Here is a 21,404-nt window from a genome sequence, read left to right as displayed (position 1 = left end):
CTAAAGTAATAATTAACATCCCTGAAGAACATTAATGTCCAAATCCTAGGAAAAAAATTGTCTAGAAAAATCCAACCGAATAAATATAAAAACGTTCAAAACACAGCAGAAGGCAAATTGAATACACAAAACAATGCAGCAGCAGGCTGATGGTTATTTTACTTTATTTACTTTAGATGTCTTCTAAAAAACAGTAAATCCTCTCACATCCTTTCAGTTCCTTTCAGGCTGTCGCTCCTAAACTATAGAACAGTTTGGCTTCCCTTTGCCGACGTGACAGACTTTTAAAAACCAATTTAAAAAACCGTTTTGTTTCACCAGGCTTTTATGTCCTAATTTTTTATTGTGCATTTATTGTATTGTGCTTTTTACATTTACCTTTTTGTTTTTATGCATATCTTAAATGTTGTTTTCCTGTACAGTCATTTGTGATTATTTTTTTTGTCCATCCATCCATCCATCCATTTTCCAAACCGCTTATCCCTCATGGGGTCGCGGGGGTTGCTGGTGCCTATCTCCAGCTGTCAAATGGGCGAGAGGCGGGGTACACCCTGGACAGGTCGCCAGTCTGTCGCAGTATTTTTTTTGTCTATGAATAAAATTAAATTCAGTCTAATTTAATTAAAATCACTTCAGCTTATTCTAGTGGAACCCAAACATATGGCGACATTCAAGTCTCAATACATAATGCAAGCCAATTAGAATATAAAACAGACATTGTCAGATGATCATAAAATGCCTGTTTGTAAAAAAAAGTTGGCAATCTAATGACACCCGATGGTTGCATCGAGGCCTCGGCTTTGCAGCAATCCCTTATCCTCAGAATCTCTTCTCAGGACTGGAAACAGAATGAGAAGACCAACTTTTTCATGCAAAAAGACTAATGTTACACCATTGGGAGTGATGTAAGCAAGGCCGAAAGGGACATGGATAAAAAAAAGGAGATATTAAAATAGAAAGTACATTAAGGCAACGATTATTATTGCGACAAAAAAAAAATGAATAAAAAAAAATAGAAAGCACACAATGACTTGACCAAATAAACTTTTTTAAAATGTTTTTTAAATACAATGCATTTTTTTGTAGATCATCTTTGACTTGATTACTTTGTTTGAAACTCAGTTAGGATTTAATGTCTGACCTGTAGACCAGCACTGGAGCACACGACGTAGCGAAAGAAGCGTAGATAGAAGTAAAGCAAGCTGTTGGATAAGCCAACCTGCAAAGACAGGATGCCCTCATGAACCAACGCTAAATCCTGGGTGCACATACTTATACGTTCATAGAAAACATAAACCAAGTTACCTACAGACGAATACTCCTAACGCTTCTGCGTTTTCTGTAAAACACTCCTGTTTGTGTTAGCCCAGACTTAAAGAGCAGATAAAAAGACATAAACAGCTGCTGATAAAATGAGGGGAATTTTGTATATTTTGTGTTTCACAGCTTGTTAAAAAGTCACCATAAGGCTTTGGGTAAATTTAGCTTTACTTACCATTACATTTTATTTCTATTTTACAGACTCTTATGCATATGTGGCAAACCCTGCTTTTGCTTTTAAGTCTGAGGTATCAGTTTACTTTGATTTCATACAATATTTGATTGATTATACAGTGTTTATGAAGCGAGTGGTGGAGAAGGTCGTGGTCGGAGCTTATAGTACACTGCATATGTCACCGGTCCAGCAACCCTCTCACTCTAACAGTCTTCACTACCTGCACTTATCCAATTCTTATTGATCTACACTTGGCTAATCCTCTGAATGTATGCACACACAGACCAGAACCAGCTGAGAGCATAAACACGTCCTTTAGAAGTCTCGCATCTTCATTGTTGCTGCACACGTATGGAGCAGCTTTGGATTTAACTGTAAAACAGCGGTAATAAGCGTCGCTGGGATTTAGAGTGTTTACAGCTCACGGCTGCTTTGCTATGCAGTATGTATGTTTGTTAAATGAGGCGATTAGCGCTCTGAGTTCACTCTTACCCACTTCATCTGGATCCTAAATCCAACTATAATTATTCGGCACATGATGACTCTGCAAACAGTGTTTAAATTCACATGTTTGCATTGAAGGAGCTAATAGTTCCTCCGTGGTCTTTTCCAGAAGCAATTTCGGCGGAAATGACGGGGAACGAAACCCACAGTTCCAGTTCGTCTTCAGCAAATCTTCCAGCAGCGTTCTGGAGCCAAACTCAGTTGCGTGTGTCGAGTCCCTCTGCTGCGGCTTAGCAAGAAATTAACTGTCCATGAAAAGCTCAAATAGGAAATTAAGTTCTAATTTCCATACTTGGACTAGAAACTTTACTCACTTTTAATATGGCCCTTCACAAAGTAACAAGAACTGTTATTTGTCCCCATCAGAGTTTATTAGCCATCGGACTCCAGTCCCTAATTATTCATATGTACTGACAGAAACTTTGGGAAAATGATTTCATTTATAGGGATTGTCATGGCAGCGTCACCTCTATTTAGGATGTTAATCAGCGGCTCAGCGGCGGTTTGCAGGGTTGTGAGAGATTTACTTTGAGATCAGCAAGGCGCTAGATGTTGTGGGCATTCTCAGGTGTCCCATACTGCATTGATTCTGGGGACGGTGCTGTTGCTTTGGCAGACTGGGTAGTCAGTCCCTCCCTTTTACAAGTAGGGACAGAGAGTGTTTGTCAGCTACAGGGAATCACAATCCTCTGTCTTAAGGAATGTCTATGCCAGTGTTCTCAGGACTGATTGATACTTCAGGAGGAAGAACGGTTTATTAAAGGCTTCTTTGTCCTTATCGATGAACACTGGACCAGCTTTTCAATTTTAAAATGATGCCTGATAAACAGGTTTCATGCTGGACGGTTGTATACAGCTGTGCTTGTCTCCCAGTGTGTGTGTGTGTGTGTGTGTGTGGGGGTGGGGGGGACTGGTTTAAGGACCTCTGTTAGGATGTGGAACCAGAGTATAACATTATTTGGAATAGTAGAAACAGTCAGACTTGTTTCTGGTAAGTTTAAAACCCCGACTGATCCTGAGGTTTTGTTCATTGTTTTTGAATAAGCTAAAATGTTTTTACCACTAGTCTTTTGTCCATTTAGGAGCAGCCAGTTTCTGTTTAAAATTGTGGGCTAAACTGTTGAACGTTTGTGCAAATAACCATTACACAACTTTTCTAAAACTACCAGCACCGCAAAAAGACAAGCCATACTTCTTTTTTTTGTTGTTGTTGTTGTTGCATGAAGCGACTTCAAGGCAAGCTTCCCTTTTTGCAATAAATATTGTAGAAATAACAGACTTCTTTGGTAAAACTCAGTATTCATGCAGACGTAGTGTTAATTCTTGTTTGCGCCACAGAATATATACAACTCCTTCTCTTGGCACCTGATCCAAGTCATCTGATCAACACCTCAGCTCCTGTCTTCACCATAAGGTTAAATATCTGATTTCAAGATTAATAATACAACCCAATTACAATAATGAACATATTAGGTTTGGACGAGTAATCATATTGATTGATATCGATACTTATCAACAAATTTAAAACATATATATTAAGTGTCTGGTCATTTTATGGTGTACCTTAATGACCTATTTTTAAATACAGAACACACAAACACTGAATTCCAACTCAACCCTTTATTCATCCAACTTTTTTACCAAAACTGTAAGTTTTAAAAAAGAAAAAAAGAACGTGTGTTCTCTGAACTCTTTGAAGGGGGCGGAGCTTGGTTCCTGGGTCTGCGTTGTGATTGGTTGGGAGGATGTAATGACTGTAGCATTAATCTACATGGCTAGAATTCAAAAGGAAGGAAAACTGTTATTCTATTGAACTTTTCATTGACCCTTTTTTTTTCTATCATCAATCTATATTTTTATTGAATTATGGTGCAGCCCTGGAAGATGTTTGTTCAAACAGTCTCCACAAAGAGTAAGATGTATTTTCTCAAATTTACGTCCCTCCATGTTGCATGTCATACCCTGGAGCCCCCCTTTAACCAGGGGGACGCCAGGAGATTTCTTCCAGGGCTTGTGCCATGCATCAAGGTGAGCCAGGCGCTGCTGGCCAGTATTTCTTAACATCTCTGCTTATTCTCCTGTCGTGACTGCTTATTAAGGTCGTGAGGTAACAAGTTCTGGGTGGTAGTTAACCTTTGGAAAGGCACCATGAGGCAACCAGTCTTAGACAATATAGCTCCTGCAGCTCCTGGGTCACTTCAGCCTTTCTTCTTTGATCAGGTAGAGATTCTCAGAGGTGACTTTCTTGAATGTACATCCTTTGGCTATCCATCCAAAAGTAAGCAGTACTCTGAAGAAGCATCTTGAAATATTTTTGATTAGCCGAGGAAATGGTCTACAGTTTGCTCACCATTTCCAGCTCGTTTCTCCTGTGAATAGCTTATCCCAGAGAGAGAGAGAGAGAGAGAGAGAGATTAAATTCACAAATTGTGTGCAAACATGACTCGTTCGCTGACATACGTTAGCTGCTGTTCTGCTTACTTCAGCTGCATCTCAGCAGCAAAAACTGAATTTTAACACCGCAAACATTAGCATGATGATCATGTTTATGTGCTTCTATCAAATCAGCTTCTTATTAAAAACGTGAGGCTTGCTTGGCCATTGGAGCACGGAGAACCGGCACGGGCCTCTCTATGAAAACACGTACCTAGATATGGAGCCGAGCAGATCTTTACCAATTAAAACGAGACGCAGGCAATGTGTTGCGTTCGGTTTAGACTTTGTGCTGCTGGTGAATCTCTTTCATGCGCTGGAAACCAGGCCAGTGTTTTCCTTGGGAATAAACTTTAAGACGTGCAGGTCAGGAAACAGCTGGCTCATTATGAGGTCTCCTTTTGTCAGTCTCTGTGCAGCAATAATATTCAAGTCAATTCTTCATTTGCAAAACACGCACCGCCTGCTGAGACACATCACAGCATCAATCATGCCTTATGAAAATCAGGAACAACAGGATTGGTCCTTTTCTGTGTCTTAGCATCAGTCCTCAGTGAAAACTAGCCAGGGCTATATATAGTTCACCCATGCAGCTTTATATAGGTCAAGATTCCCATCTACACTTCTGCTGTTACACTTCAAGCTGGTAGTATTCTGGCTGCCATGTATAATCCTGCCAGCGTTTTTATCCTTTATCTCTCGCCGCTCCTATCCTACAGGCAATGTGCGACTTTAAGGTGTTCTGATAGAATCCCTGTTCTGATGCCAAAACTCACAACAAAACACAACGTAGTTTTCTCCGTTCTCTGCAGGATATTTTCTGTGTCTTACCGTTTTAGCAAACGGCAGAGAGGCTGCCAGTAGTGCTTGGATTCATTTCTGCTGCTGTCAGGTGTTTTCCTTTGTGAGACTTTCCCCGAGGGAAAACCGGCGACGTCCACAGAAGTATCTGTCTGTCCTTTGAATTTTGAGTTTTTTTCTGCACTCATGGGCTGCTAAATTAGGACCCTTGAAAACTATGTTTGTCTTTACCCTGGCATCACATTTGGGATTTATGTACTTCAGAGTAAAAAGGAAGCCTTTGCTTTTGTCTGTTTTCATTGATCGTTATCATTATCAGTCTAAGCAAATATTTACTGGAGAATTGACAAGAGTGTAGAATATGAGAAAATGCAATCATAGCAGTAATAATGCTATAATGGAGAACACGTCTGACATGGTGGTGCTGAGTTTTATTCCAAAATGTCATATTTTACCTATACAGATGGGGATATTTGTACAAATTAATTAACTGTGAAATTACAGGACTGTGCAAAACTTTCCCTAATTTATTTTTACCGAGAAGAAAAACAAAAACTTTCTTTTCAACTTTTAAAGCGGCCCTTTTTATTTTCCTCTAAAGTTTTCTTGATCAATAGTTCTCTTGTTTAGTCTAGTCCTGACCATCACAATGCAGAGTGCAGTATGTTTAAAGGATAAATGAACAAGCATGCAGATCAAGTGATTTTATACACAGGAAATGCCAGATGATTGATGTGTCAAAATACTTTTAGAAAATGTTGGCTGGTGCTTTATCATATGTGTGTGTACATGTTTTTTTTTTTTTTTTTTTGGTTAATATTTTTTGAATACTCAGAAAAGTTAAGAAGACCCTAAAAATGGAAGTGTTTAAACATGCCACTGATACTGCAAACAGCTGGTTGTGAGTCTTTACTAAGTCACAATGTCCACACTGAAGACTGTTGCAGTTTTGACCTGGCAGCTCTAATATTATTTTTTATTTAATAAAAAGAATTTGCGATTTTAAGTCTCTGACCTGCTGCTCCCTGGTCTGGGCCAATCAATCTCCCACCAGCGGATTTCTTTTTGCAATCCCTACATTTTTGTTGCATTTAAATCCATCCCTTCCATCAAAGAGCCATTTGCACTTTTTATATGCAACAGGGTCTCTTTAGGTTGACGTTAATTACTTAAATTATTAAATTAAATGCAAGGTTTACACTGAGGAGTTTGACGATAGAATAAAAGAGAATTTATGATCATTGTTTCACACGATGAAAAATAATGACTAAGGGAAAAAAAATGACCAAAATCGTGATTTTTAAATTGAGACCCTAAACAAAACAGAAAATCCATATGGGCAGGTACAAGCCTAATGGAAGCATTGCTAGTCAAGATCATGTAAAAAAGATCAAGGTTCTGGCTTCCTGAAGACAAAAAGGAAAAGCATAAAGCTCAATCAACATTTACTCCCTCTTGTTTAGGTAAAGTCATTTAGTTTAAGCACATTTATGCCTGATAAGCCATATTCAGCATCATTTCTCATGGAGTTCTTTCTCAATCATCTGCCAAACGCAGCCTCCTCTTGCTGCTTATCTACTGCTCTTTGAAATGAATAAACACATCTACCTTGTAGAGCTTGTCAGACTTATTTGTTACATCTATTCTTTTGGAGATTAAAGCAAAATGCGCTGGCTGTCATTAGTCTTCCCATCATGTTTTGATGACTGTGCCGTCAGAGTTCACTGCGGAAATTTCCTTCAGCTTGTGTGTCAACGCGCAGATGCAGCGCGTTCTGCTTCTGGAAATTATTCAAATGAAGGTTTAAAAAGAACATCAGTATTTCAAATTTTTCATTTTCTGTCCAAGAGCTGGACAAACCTACACTCCAGTGGCTATATGAGTAATCTATATGACTCATGGCAAAACTTGTAAAAGTTTATTTTTTTTAATAAATCACTTTGCATCTCATGCTGCTTAATGGTTTTGTTAGTTGCAAGTAAAGCTTTCAAAAGAAAATTACTGTTAAATGTAAGGCGCTTCTCTTAAGGCTAATTATTTTTTAATTGGGCCAAATTCATTGCAGAGATTTTAAACACATTATTTTTGTCACTCGAACAAAGCTGTCTGATTAAGTGTTGTCATAAAAAGGGATCCCGGGCCAATTAGATTTAAGAGGAAGACGGACGGAGGGAGAGAACAATCTGCAGATTTGTCTCCGTGCCAGCTCCGCCAGATGGAAGGAGCGGCGGAGAGAGGCGAGGGGAGAACGAGCTTCGATTTTAACTAACGCTCCTGTCAGCCACCCCCCCCCCCCCCATAAAGTTCCTTCTGAGGCAAACCCGTATTTAAAGGAGCCGCGTTTTCAGCAACTCTCTGTCCTTTATGTTAACGTGTTTGTTCCATAAACCTGCAGCTCAATCAAACAATCTCTGCTCATTTTAACGTTCATCTTCTCAGCAGACATAATATTTACAGATGGTATTTGAGCAGCTGTTCACTTTATGTTTGTGTGTCTCAAAGGCATGTTGTAAGTCAGGCATTTTCAATTGGGCTGACATTTATTTTTTCATTAATCCATTCAGTGTTTTTTTTGTTCCTCTAGTACCACCTGGAAATAAAAAAAAAAAAATTTAAACCTCAGTTTTTTTATGGACTTGCAGATAAAGTAAATCTGAGTGGTCACAATGTGATATGAGATGATATAAATGGAATAAAATGCAGTACTTAATAAAAGGAATATGTTCTATTACATGACATACTATAATGGAAACTATAACATTTAAATTGTCTGGTATGGATCTTTTTATTTTTAAAATATTTTTACAACAGGTACCAGGTCAATTACATTATTATTATTATTATTATTATTATTATTATTATTATTATTATTATTATTATTATCATCATCCTTTTTTCCACATGTACCTCTCCACTCACCGCATTTCAAGTGCATTCAAATATTTCAATAAAATACACTAACAATTGCAACAATTAAAAATTTAAACAACAGCGGACGATTTTTTTCTGTATTTGTGATCATCTTTGTTCTTTCATTTATCTTGGTAATAGCAGAAATAATATAAAAAAGGACTCATATTTAATAACCGTGCATCATTTGACTTGCTTAAATAATGGCGTCAGATTCATTTGAAAACATTGAAATGGGATTAAAACAGGAAGTAAAATGTATTTGGCTGGCTGCTCAAAGTCAGCGCATAAACCCACTTTCACAGTATTCATCAATAAAATGTTTGCACACTTATTCAGAGGAAAGCAGGCGTCACACTTTGCGGAGTGCAATCAGCAGCGTTGACAGCTATGTGCGGTGCATTTGTCTTTGCCGTCAGCTCATCAGCAGCTTCTAGGTCTCTTCCCTTCAGATGCACGGCTCTTACGGTGAACCTCACGGTGCATCAACGCAGTGATCGTTGTTGCCTGTCTGGAACTAATTTCCTACTTTAATTACTCTTACACAAGCCTCCTTTGACAGCGAATCAGACTCGTGATCCACCATGTTTGCTTTCAAACTTCTTGCAAGATGGACCCATCCAACGGCTGGAGGCAAACATCATGAATGTCTCCAGTGAGCGTTAATTTTAAATTTTTTCAATTCAATTTTATTTATATAGTGCCAATTCATGAAACATGTCATCCCAAGGCACTTTCCAAAGTCAAATTCAATCAGATTATACAGATTGGTAAAAAAAAATCTTCTCTAAGGAAACCCAGCAGGTTGCATCAAGTCTCTCCAAGCAGCATTCACTTCTGAAAGAGCGTAGAGCCACAGTGGACAGTCGTCTGCATTGTTGATGGCTTTGCAGCAATCCCTCATACTGAGCATGCATGAAGCGACAGTAGAAAGAAAATTTCCCCATTATGGGAAGGAAAAACCTCCAGCAGAACCAGAACCAGGCTCAGTGTGAACGCTCATCTGCCTCCACCCACTGGGGCTTAGAGAAGACAGAGCAGAGACACAGAAAGCACAGAAGCTCATATTGACCCAGGAGTACTTTCTATGTTAGATGGTAATAGCGGATGATCTGTCTTCAGACCAGACCATACCTTCAGACCATAACAGAACACCAGACCAGGTGTACCTACTATGAAGAAAAAAAAATAGAGAGAACAAAAGTTAAAAGCTGAAATGACAACAAACAATGCAAACTGGAGAACAGTAGAAATCAGTAGAGTGAGAGAAATAGACCCTGATGTCCTCCAGCAGCCTAAGCCTTTAGCAGCATAACTATAGAGATAGCTCAGGGTAACATGAGCCACTCTAACTAGAAGCTTTGTTAAAAAGGAAAGTTTTAAGATTAGTCTTAAGAGTAGACAGGGTGTCTGCCTCACGGACCAAAACTGGGAGTTGGTTCCACAGGAGAGGAGCCTGATAACTAAAGGATCTGCCTCCCATTCTACTTTTAGAGACTCTAGGAACCACCAGCAGACCTGCAGTCTGAGAGCGAAGTGCTCTGTTAGGAATATACGGGGTAATCAGAGCTCTGATATATGATGGAGCTTTAACAAAAGTTAACGAAATAAAAAAAAAAATTATAACAATGCGGTGCCACCCACAAACTTTGATGTTGACCGAATACGGTCGTGGATGTGGTCGCCCTAATCGTGAAGATTCTCTGTGGCCAGTCTGAATGAGGGGAGAGTTTCATTAGTGGATTGTGGCCGTGTAATCTGAAGAGTAGAGGACCACCGGCATCCCTCTGCTCTGCCTCCAGAGGACTGTCACTGACTGCGGTGCATGTTAATCTCCATCTCCTTGATTACGCGTGGACACATGCGATCAAAGTCAGGGTGACTTTCTCTCCCCGGCCTTCGGCTTTGCCGCGGCGCGAGGAAGGATGAGGAAACGGGGGAGAGGAGCACAGGAGTGAACACCCAGACAGGTGTCTGGCGACGGACAAAGATTAGATTTAGAAAGCAGCCAATGTTATTTTCTCTGCTTTGAGACTGCTGGAAGACATTAAGCACTAACTGAAGCTCTCCGTGTCCCACCGCAGAGACGTTTCTCCCCTGCAGCTGCCTCCTCGGGCTCCCAGTCCGCCGTTCGCTCACTGCGCTTCCTTCCCTCTCTCCTCGTTTCTCCTGTGTGTGTTTAAAAACTTCTTCCTTGTACCTCATCAAGATGGATTAGCCTTGAAAGGATCCCTTCTGTTTCCATCACCGTCCCTGCGTTTTTTTTCTTCCTCCCTCGGAGGGCAGTCGTGTGTCATTCCTCCTCCCTCCCATCAGACCGCTGGCTGGCACAGAGCAGCCAGCGTTCCTCCAGCCGGAGTGCAATCGAGCACATTAAGGACGGGTCTTTTAAAGTGATCAGACTTGCTGCCGTCATGTGGAGGGGCCATTTTTCTTCATTTTAAAGCCTCTGTCTTCTTGCCAATACTATAGATTTTCTATCTTATCCTTAATCACAAGCTCTGCGATTGGAAAAGTGATTGGCCAGGCCGCTCTACAGTATCAGAAAAGGTCTAGTCATCTCGTTGAGCACATATTAGGCCACCGTTTGAGCAGTAAGATAAAATGCTCTCTCCCTCCCCTCCCTGCAAACTTCTCAGCTTTATTCTCTACCCAGACCTTCCTGCACAATCTGTCAAGTAAAGAAATCCCAGGGCAAGCACTCATGTTCGCCGCTGCATTTTAACTCAACAAGCTGTGTAATTGTACAACCTGTTCAAGGCTTAATGTAAGCCAGAATATTACTTCTTCCCAGCCTGATCGCTGTGCGGCACTTAGAGCTAGAGGTCTTTAGCATAAAACCTTGATGCACGTGTTTGTTCTCTCGTCAACGTCTCCAGGTCCTCGGATGGTGTCTGCACAGCAGGGACAGTGGCAGTGAGTCATCTGAAGATGGGGGAGATGGAGGAGGCTGACCACATCGCCACCGACACGTCCTCACAGAAGGTACGCCTCTCTCTAAACTCAATAGATGGGGGGAAAAAAATCATCATTGTAGCAGAATATCAGACTGGAAATCTGTGTGCAGAGTATTTTGCATTAGAAGTAACAATCTTTTATGATTCCGACTAGAACACCGCTGTAATATTTATCGGCCCCTCTAACAATTCTTAGGAGATTAATGATTAGTAATTCATGGCTTTCTGTTTCCTTACCGTATGAATATGACATTGCATGGAGGCAAATTTCGCATAGCCTCCCTTCAAAATGAGAAAGAGCAGAGAACACGTCACAAGTAAGAAAACGGGGACAAGAAAGCTGCTACTCACCTCAACCTGTCCATGTCTGCAGTCAGAGCAGTGAATAAAAAGTTTAAAGAAAAACCAGAACAGTGACAAACAAGGGTGGATGAGTGACAGAGGACCCAACTTTTACTTGTTCAGTTTCACCAAGTCTTAATAACAAGCATCAAACACCAGATAGAAGGAAAAAGGCTCATCAGTCCTAATGTCGCGCATTTAAATGTAGGGGGATTGCTAAACTCTGACTATACCTGGAGGGTAGAGACCAAGATGGAGCTTTTTTTTGAACAAACACTGAATATGTGAATAGGCATCTTCTGTTAAGTAGGGTGGAGGATCCATGTTATCCGTTCTCTTCCAAATGTCCTTGTTCGAGCACATGGCATCATGAAAAACGAGCACATTTTAAGTAAAAAACGGGTCATCACCGGGTCTTTCAAAACATGAACGCGTTCAACAACAACACAGGATTTGTCCTCCAGCGGTTATTCCGTTCCCCAAACCCAAATCCCATTGGAAGGTTGGTTGGCCTGCTGAGGTCAGATTTTTTAACATTTTTATTCTGAGATTATGCTACTGCAATAAAAGCACAGTTTACTTTAACACTTTTTTTAAAGATCTTTATTAAGGGGGCATAAATTCGAAGAGTGTTTTGAAGGAGCGAGTTATTTGGCAAAGAGCGTCTGCATATCAGATCCTCTCTGCTGATCCTGGGATTAGGCAGACGCAGCTCAGACTCTCCCATAAGATCAAACACATTTAGGTGAACCCTAACGAAGATTTAATTGTGTGGACGTTTAACGTTAACCTGTTGGTGCAGATGGAGAAACGATGAGAGATCCTTCAACCGCGTGTGCATCAATGAGTCTGGGTTCCGATCTTTTGTGTGAACAGAAATATTTCCTGGATGTTGCTTTCCTGTAGCCACCGCCCTCGCTGTCTGCTCCCATCCCGTTTGCTGCTCGGGCTTTGACCGAGGTTCTGTTGTGATTCAAGCAAATCAGGGGGGGGAAGAGGAGGAAGAGCGAGCGCCCTTCCTCGGAGATTGACATTAAGGGAATGCCATCACAGCAGAAACGGAGTTGCGTGTTCTCTTATTTCACCCAGTTTTGCTCTGCGCGTTAATATCAAGTGCATGTGCGCCTCAGAGCCAACAGGCTTTAAATATTAGAGAAGCAGCTTTCATGATGCGTCTGATGTACTTTCATCACCGTGTTGCAACATATAGACTAGCAGTTCATGGCTGCTGTCAGCAAGCTGTCGCACGTTGTGTGTGTGTGTGTGTGTGTGTGGCTGTGCATCTGGCGTATGTGTGTGTGTGAATCACTGTCTTATATAATTGACCAAGGGCTTCTGCACGGTTGACTGGCTTAGCTTTGCCCACCCTTGTTGCTGGTGCAGGGAGGGTCCCTGCCAGGCTTCTGCGTGTCACCGGTAATCTGTCCATGTCGTCTTGATGATACGTTGGCATGTGTGAGTGTGTATGTGCGTGTGCTGCCACAGCACATTACCGCATGCCCGTGCCGTTTCCGTTGTGGGGAACTTGCAGAGGAACAAGGGAAGGGATCTGGCGTCAGGGAAGGCTTGCTGTAGATTAGGGTTCTGCACTTTTAGCGCTATTTACTGGGATTTGGGAGGGGGTTGAATATTCTTGTTTGAATATCCCTGGTCATTTTCTTTAGTGACGAATATATCCCTCTGACCCTGTGAAAACACTCATCCAAAACAAGAAAGAGAATTGAGTCACCTTTGATCTGATCTCCTCTCATATTTCAGTCATCAAAGCAGAATCCTCCTCGCACTGACCGCTGCCCACAATTACAAAGAAACACCTCCTGCGCCTTCTCCTGGGCTCTTTAATGCTTTTCTTTATCTCTGGCCCTTCTCACTGGGATTTTCAAATGCCAGTCGGCGTCTCTGCTTGTCCTGATCAATAGGCAGGAATTAATTTGGATCCTGTGTCTGGGTGTCAAAGATCGGGGATTGGTTGGCGGCGTCCTGACTCTGGATGTGTTTCTTAACTAGAGGAGTTGGTTCCTTGCAGTCATTAAAAACCTTTTTCCCGGGCACAGATTTGGCTCCCTGGCTGTGTGTGATGGTTCTTTAGACCAGACAGGGTTGACATGCACCGAGAGAGAGAGCGATTGTTAGCTGTCAGCAATGCTTTGATCAGTAAAACCCAGCCTTAATGCTTCGAGGGGCGGACTAAAAGGCCTAGCAGAAGCATGAATATAACAATAGCACATTTGTGTATCAGCAGAAGCGAAGCGTGCTGTAAGATTGAAGTTTTGGTGTTTTTTTCCTCACGATTTTTAAAGCTGTGTTAAAGCTTTTAGCCCACAAAAGTTATCTTCTTTTCCATGTTCGAAGGTAAAGAATATGCAAAAAACAGGAAAAGGAAATAAAAGAAGCACAGAAAAGCAGAGAACGCAGCTGGGCGTTTAAAATCTGGATTGTTGTCATCAATGCTGGACACAATGTCCATCCAGGATAAGGATGAAGCTTCATTTGGCGACTAATCCAGTGAGGAGGAAGTCAGGAAACCTGTTGCCTGAGTGCAGTTGTTTAAGATCTAAAGGTTCTGCGCCTACCCGGGGATTTAGAAGCACTCTGTGGCGTCTCCAATCTGCCGGCAGCTCACAACAGCGAGGAATGGCTGCTTGTGACAAAAAGTGTAATTTGAAACACTTTGATTTGCATAGTACTCTGGATAGAAGTTGCAATTTCTGCTCAAATTGTGACCAGCATTGATATTCTGACACAGAATTTTGTATTTGTGAGCCAAAGTCTCAGTCAGGTGGATGTAACTGCAACACAGTTATCTGGCTGCCAAATCTTAATTCCAATCGGTCACTCCACTAAAACCCTATAAGCTTAACTCAAGTTAATGTCCTCACAACATATTTGGCCCCATAAAGACACTTTAAGATCAGGCCTACACAAGAGAGTTAAACTACTTAGACACCGTCTGCACTTTTCTTTCCTTCATTTGGCTCAAACACAGAGAGAAAAAACAATGCCGCTATAGCTAATTGTCAGTAATGGAAAGTACTTTCTTATCATAAAAACTTTATGCTTACAAGTAATATTTGCAGTTGCCTCATTGGTCTGGCTGTTGATTCCCTGCTCAAGCTTTAAGTCCTGATCCTTTAGCTTAGAGATGCTCTTCCCCTAAACGTCATCCATCCTCCCTACTGGTGTTTCCGTCCACCAAGGAACCCCCGTTTTCTATATAGATGATATTTGCACCAAATTGGGGGGAGCTTGACCTCTCTGCTTCCATCAGGATTTTTTTTGTTTCACACTACCTATGTTAACATAAACAAAATTTCTCGATTGAAATGTATTCGGATTAAAAAATAGAATACAATTGTACCGTTTATATCGGCACACAATCAATTAATCTGTTGATAACATGCATTTGGATCCACCTGCTTTTATTCAGAAACCCCTCTGACCTGTGCAGTTATCAAATTCCCCAATAAATAAACAGAAGTACTTCTGTCGTTGCTGAACAACAAAAATACCAAACAAAGCAGTTTTATACGAGTTTGTTAGTCTTCTCAGAGCTCAGGCTGGACTTGCACCAGCTTTTAAGTACAGTTGAAACGTTACTGAATAAATAATAATTCTGAACTCTTTTAATGTTTCGAACATAAAGGTTTTATTGGGAGCCCCGACAGTTTTGCTTCCCGACGTATTTCTGCCACTCACCAACGTGGAAATACGTCATGTTTACGTCGGCCGCACATGCTCACTCAGGTCATTTTACCTCATTCTGAGTAACTTGATCCTGACAGGCGTTTATCTGCACATTGATCAGATTATCAATCAGCATAACCCCTCCCATTCAGAATATTATTTAATTCTGATTGATCTTAATCCGATCCCAATATTCCAATTGTCTTGTTTACACAACACATTTTTATTCAGATCGGCCCTTTATTCCGATTACTTTTGTCCATGTAAACGTAGCTATTGACTAAAATTGTAGATTTTCTGGTTCTAAAGTATGTAGCATGTGCCCTTTTTTTTCAAAATGCATGACTAAATACATAAGAATAACTAAAAAGCAAGAAATTAGTTACTTTGATCTGCCCACTGTGTAGAAAACAATACTAGCTAGTATGAAGGTGTTATAATAATGTGATTAAAAAAACACTTGGCCTCATGAGGAGGGTTTGAAAAATGTAATTAGAACAGTGTGGAAACTGCAGTTTGGGCTGGTCCTAATTACTGCTGTGTCCACCTTGACTCTGTTAGAGACACGGGGGTGTTTGACAGCGGGTTCCTTTGCATCAATAAAAGCTGTGAGATTAATCAGTGAGCTGCAGTCCTGCTATCTGTGTTCTGCATGTGACATGTTTTTAGGGAATGCTGTTAATAGCCTTCCGATACTAGTAGAACCAAACCAAGAGCAGTTTCCACTTTCTCAGCACTTGTTCCCAGTTGGACTCTACCAGGATTGCCCTGTGAATCTGACCCAGTTTGTGGTGTTCTTGGAGAGGATCTCAAGACATAGACATGGAGGGGACGGTCTCTGAAGTGGAACAAAGGTGGACTGTTCAAGCTGAGGTGTTCCAGCCCCTCGATGTCTTGTTCACAAGTGATGGTAGGATGGAGCAGAAGGATAGATGGATAGGTGAATGTATCTAGTGGTCCAGTCTTAGCATGATTTGAATTTAATATAAACCTATATTACCGGATCTGAATTCAACCTTTTTATCTCGTAAATCTCCATGAGATGACATCGGCCGTGATTTTATGCTATATAAATAATATAAACCGAACTGAAATGGCGTTCCTTTTAGGGCGGCTGGGCTCAGCCTTAGATAGGGTGAGACGCTCCATCATTTGGGGTGAGTTTGGCAAAGAGCCACAGCTTCTCTGCATCAAAAGGAGTCAGCTAGGGTGATAGGTGCAAATGATCTGGAGGCTTTCTGGACCTTGTCTTTGAAGGTTTTCCTGGCATGTCCCACTGGAAGGACATCCCTGTGGCTGACCTAGGAATTGCTGGATGTGGAGTTAACACCTTGGCCAAGTCCAGAATCAGCTGAGAGATTTCCAGGTTTCCATCCTGAGCCGCTTATTTCCACGCTCCGATCATGTTTGGGTGGATGAACAAAAATTGGCACCAGGATGTTCCATAACATAAGATTTTGCTAATTAGCCATAATTATGACATTTTTTTCTTAGATAGGAAATTTTTTTGACCAATCTGCATAATTTAATCTGATTGAATTTAACTGAGATGACATGTTTCATGAATTGGCACTATACAAATAAAATTTTATTGAATTAATACTTAACTAAATAAACTAACGACTTGAAAATGAATAAACACATCTAAATGGTGGTTTTAGAACCGATTACTACCTAAAAATAACCAAATAAATTACTCTCAACATCAAATAAATCTTCAAGGTTTTAAAGGTGGCAGCATTGACATTGCCTGATATTGTTGGAAAAGATTTGTAAAACCATTTTATATGAATCATTTCAATATTTGCCAAAAGACACTATGTCTGTTTTCATGTACAATGCTGTCCTGATAAAGCAAACCAAATCAAGCCGATAGAAACTCCTCCATCCTTTGCTCAGTTACCACGTGGGTTGTTTGCTTCATCTCTGCATTGAGCCGGCTGTTCTGGCTCACCACATGTCGACCGCGGGTCCTGAGAAAAAAGGAGAGCTAGCCTCTTCTTGGCCAGCAGGCTTCAAGGGTCTGCCCCCACAGATTGCATCCAAAAGGAGAGCTCTGATCTGGGCTCCTAGAGGAGCAACATAGAAAACTGGAATAACCCTGGCTCTGGTGACTGGTGGATGCTTAAAGGCATGATTCACACACGCACAATGCCCTGTTAACAGTAAATTTACCTGATGTTGAGAACTGAAGTGACAATGAGTCATTCAGTCAGACCTGCTGCTGGCAGCAGTGCTGTTTCAGAAAAGGCATCGACTGAATAAACTTTCTGCAGGAATTAATAATTGAGGGTCTCTGTCATTCTTTTAGACGTGCAACAGCAACACGAACAGCAGAACATGAGAGCTGCGCTTCTCCTCCTCGTCTTTGCTTTGTTTATTATTAAAAGCATAAAGAACCTGGAACAATGCAACTTTTTTACATTCATGGAACCAGTTAAAGTATAGAAAAAAGTGTAACTATTAAAAGTAATGCCATTATTATGGTCCTTCTTACTGCACTTACGTCTCATCTTACATCCAAAGTAATCTGATCTTGAGAAGCACCACTTTCAGAGAAGTTTTTTTAAGATGCAACAAAAAGAAATGTTTGATCAAGTGTTTTCATTTTTAGTTTGTTTGACAGAAAGCATGCAGGAAAACAACACCAAAAGAACACACTCAGAGTGGATCTTAGTGGTTGCTGCGTCACGCTGTAGGGCTACTTTTCTTCAAATGGAACTAGAGTATTTTATCAAGATGAATAACCGTTCCAAACACCAGTCAGTGTTGGCTTTAAAGCGTCCGGGTGTCTGCTAGAAAGAGGAAAATGAAGAGGAAGTTTATTTTGGAGTGTCACAGTGAGTCCAAGATTATCTCTGAATCAACACAAAATGACTGAACCAAAACCGTATTAAAGTTTAGGAAAGGCAAACCCAGAGTTGAGTCAGACAGAATATCTGTAGATTCACCTGGAAAGGACTGCAAACAAGAGATATTCTCCCTGTCAGAGAGAGAGAAAAAAAAAGAGAGAGAGAGAGAGAGAGAGAGAGAGAGAACTGTCTGCAAGGAAGAGTGGGAAGATATTTGGGAGTCAAGTTCAATTCAATTCAATTTTATTTATATAGCGCCAAATCATGAAACATGTCATCTCAAGGCACTTTACAAAGTCAAGTTCAATCATATTATACAGATTGGTCAAAAATGTCCTATATAAGGAAACCAGTTGATTGCATCAAAGTCCCGACAAGCAGCATTCACTCCTGGGGAACCGTAGAGCCACAGGGAGAGTCGTCTGCATTGTACATGGCTTTGCTGCAATCCCTCATACTGAGCAAGCATGAAGCGACAGTGGGAAGAAAAACTCCCCATTAACGGGAAGGAAAACCTCCGGCAGAACCAGGCTCAGTATGAACGGTCATTTGCCTCGACCGACTGGGGTTACAGAAGACAGAGCAGAGACACAACAAGAGAAACAAAAAAGCACAGAAGCACACATTGATCCAGTAATCTGTTCTACATTAGATGGTAGTAGCGGGTGAGCCGTCTTCTCTGGATGATGTCATAGTTAACAGAACGCCAGACCAGGTGTACCTACTATAAAGAAAAAGAGAGAGAACAAAAAGTTAAAAGCTGAAATGACGACAGTCATTTCAATGTAATGCAATGCAAAACTGGAGAACAGTAGAAATCAGTAGAGTGAGAAAATTAGACCCTGATGTCCTCCAGCAGCCTAAGCCTATCACAGCACAACTATAGAGATAGCTCAGGGTATGAGCCACTCTAACTATAAGCTTTGTCAAAAAGGAAAGTTTAAGATTAGTCTTAAAAATAGATAGGGTGTCTGCCTATCTATTGTGGGTTGGAACCAATACTAAAACTCAATCAACAGTTGCTTCAAAGGAAAGTGTAATTTTAATGGTTTGCAAACAGAGGCTTTGCATTGGCTTCCAGTTGTTTTTAGAATAGATTTTAAAATTTTATTGTTTGTTTTTAAAGCTCTTAATGGTCTAGCCCCCCAGTATTTGACTGAGCTTCTCAGAATCCATGTCCCGGCCAGAACACTGAGATCCTCTAATCGGTTGCTACTGGCCATGCCTAAAACCAGACTTAAAACCAAAGGTGACCGCGCCTTTATGGCACCGAGACTCTGGAATAACTTGCCTTGGCATATTCGATCGGCAGGCACCTTGGAGGTTTTTAAATCCTCCTTAAAAACACATTTCTTTTCCCTGGCTTTTAATCAAGTCTAGGTGGACATTTGGCAAATTATAATTTATTTTAATATTTTATTTAAATTGAAACATTTATCCTATTATATTTTTATCTGCATTCAATTTTTCTTTTTGCATTGTGTTTATGTATTTTAGCATTCAGCTTTTATCTTTTATCTGTACAGCACTTTGGTCAACCCCGGTTGTTTTAAATGTGCTTTATAAATAAAGTTTGAGTTGAGTTGAGTTGAGTTGAGAGGTGGTAAACCTGGCTTCAGAAAGTAAAAATCCAGCCTAGTTGCCTTTCATCCTGTTCACTTTATGACCAGGGGTCTTATTGATAAAGCTTGGTAAGCACAAAATGGGGCCTGAAAGGTGAGTATGTCACGTTTCACGCAAACGTTGGGATTTATAAAGAAAAAAAGAACTTGACAGGATATTGAGCGTTCCTCAGGGCAACTCTGACCCAGGCGTACTCTGATTCTGGAGACTGGGGAATTGGTGGCGCAGATGGTGAAGTGGTGAACAGCATCATGATTCCTCTCAGACGTTCAATTTCACTCCGTATCAGACTTTAGTCATAGATCGGTTTGATAATAGGCTTTTCAAACCCCTGTGTTGTTAATGCTTGGTGACACTTAAGTATACGTAAGGACCTTTCAGGCAGGGCAAGTTTATTCATAAATCCTCCTTCCTTACTGAATACACTATTAGGACAGCACTTATCATGGCGACCACTGACGCACTTCCACTTTGAATAAAGAGTCCTTACTCAATAAGGGTTTTCAATGGAGCCTAAATTATTATTATTTTTTAGTTGTTTTTTTTGGCGTATGCCATTTTCTTTTTCTTGGGGTATGTTCACTTTTAGTATGGATTCTATGCAAAGTTTTATAGATGAGACCCCAGGTGATTTTAAAGCAGTGGTTGCAAACTCAAATCCTTTAGGGCTGGCAACCTTCAGCTGTGTCCCTTGCCCTGCACGTCTCAATTAAACGGCTAAACTCGCTCACAAGCATACAGTCAAGCTCTACAGAGCTCTGCTAATGAGCTCATGGTGGAGTCAGGTGTGTTGAAGAACAAAAGCATCAAAAGGTTGCAGGACGGTGGCCCTCAAAGACCAGAGTTTGAGACCACTGGTTTAGACATTATGTCCCGCAATAGACGGGCGACCTGTCCATGGTGAACCTCGCCTCTCACCCATTGATAGCTGGAGATAGACACTAGCTCCCCTCATGACCGCAGGGATAAGCGTGTTGGAAAATGGATGGATGGTTTAAACATTAGTCCCTGGTTGCACCTGAAAAGGTCTAACTGGTAAGCGGAAGTGTGTCAGCGGTCGCCATGATGAGTGCAGTCAGTGAGGAAGGAGGTAGGATGTATGCCTCCTATCACAGTTCCTTTACCAGAGGAAGCTTACCGGCACTAAGGAGCTATAAGGAATCCCACAATCCTTTGTGTGACATGACATATAAACACCTCCAAACTCATGGAAATTAACAAAAATGTCCGGAGAGAATAGAGATTGCACTTTGTAGGTAATTTTTGGAAGGCCGTAGGCCCGGATTTGACAACAATCCTTCATGTGCGTTTCCGTCGCATAATGTTGTACGAAGTAAAGGCTGTCCGAATTCGGCACACCAGTCAGAAGCTCCTTTCCTCCCCACAATTCTTATTGTTGATCTCATGAAAGGTCAGGGAAGAGGAGCTAGGAGCTATAATTAGAACATCTGGAATGCAGCCCCTGACTCTGTGGAGCTGGAAATGCAAATAGTTGGAAATAATCTCTGAACAGGCTTTTTACTTTCTGAACCCGGGTTAATCAGTTCTGTTTGCAAACCTATGCAGCCAATTTATTGCCCCAGAATATTTATTTCAGCTACGTTTTTTAAGTTACACCAGCCCGGCATTTGACAGGGTTGTAGACATTTGAGCATGACTTTAATCCCCAGCTCTGTATCAGCACCTGAAACGTGTGCAGGAGGGTGTTGGAGTGATACAGCACACTACATGTTAGCTTTTCTCTGCTCTGAGATTTGATTTAGACATTCTTCAGTTCCAGTCTTACTGGATTTACTGAGAACA

At 41.0% G+C, this 21,404-nt stretch overlaps 1 protein-coding gene across 1 annotated transcript in view; it reads left to right on the top strand.

Annotated features, from left to right (window-relative positions):
- Positions 1 to 21,404, top strand: part of LOC105926521 (type II inositol 3,4-bisphosphate 4-phosphatase) — a gene marked incomplete at its 3' end in the record, with an annotated part of 212,557 nt that overhangs the window by 81,488 nt on the left and 109,665 nt on the right. The window contains 1 exon segment of the mRNA XM_036129950.1: positions 11,023 to 11,128. Within this exon segment, the coding sequence (XP_035985843.1) occupies positions 11,075 to 11,128 (54 nt within the window).

This window comes from Fundulus heteroclitus, unplaced genomic scaffold (genome assembly GCF_011125445.2).
Source record: "Fundulus heteroclitus isolate FHET01 unplaced genomic scaffold, MU-UCD_Fhet_4.1 scaffold_256, whole genome shotgun sequence".
Lineage (NCBI taxonomy): Eukaryota > Metazoa > Chordata > Actinopteri > Cyprinodontiformes > Fundulidae > Fundulus > Fundulus heteroclitus.
This window is presented reverse-complemented; position numbering and strand designations above follow the sequence as displayed.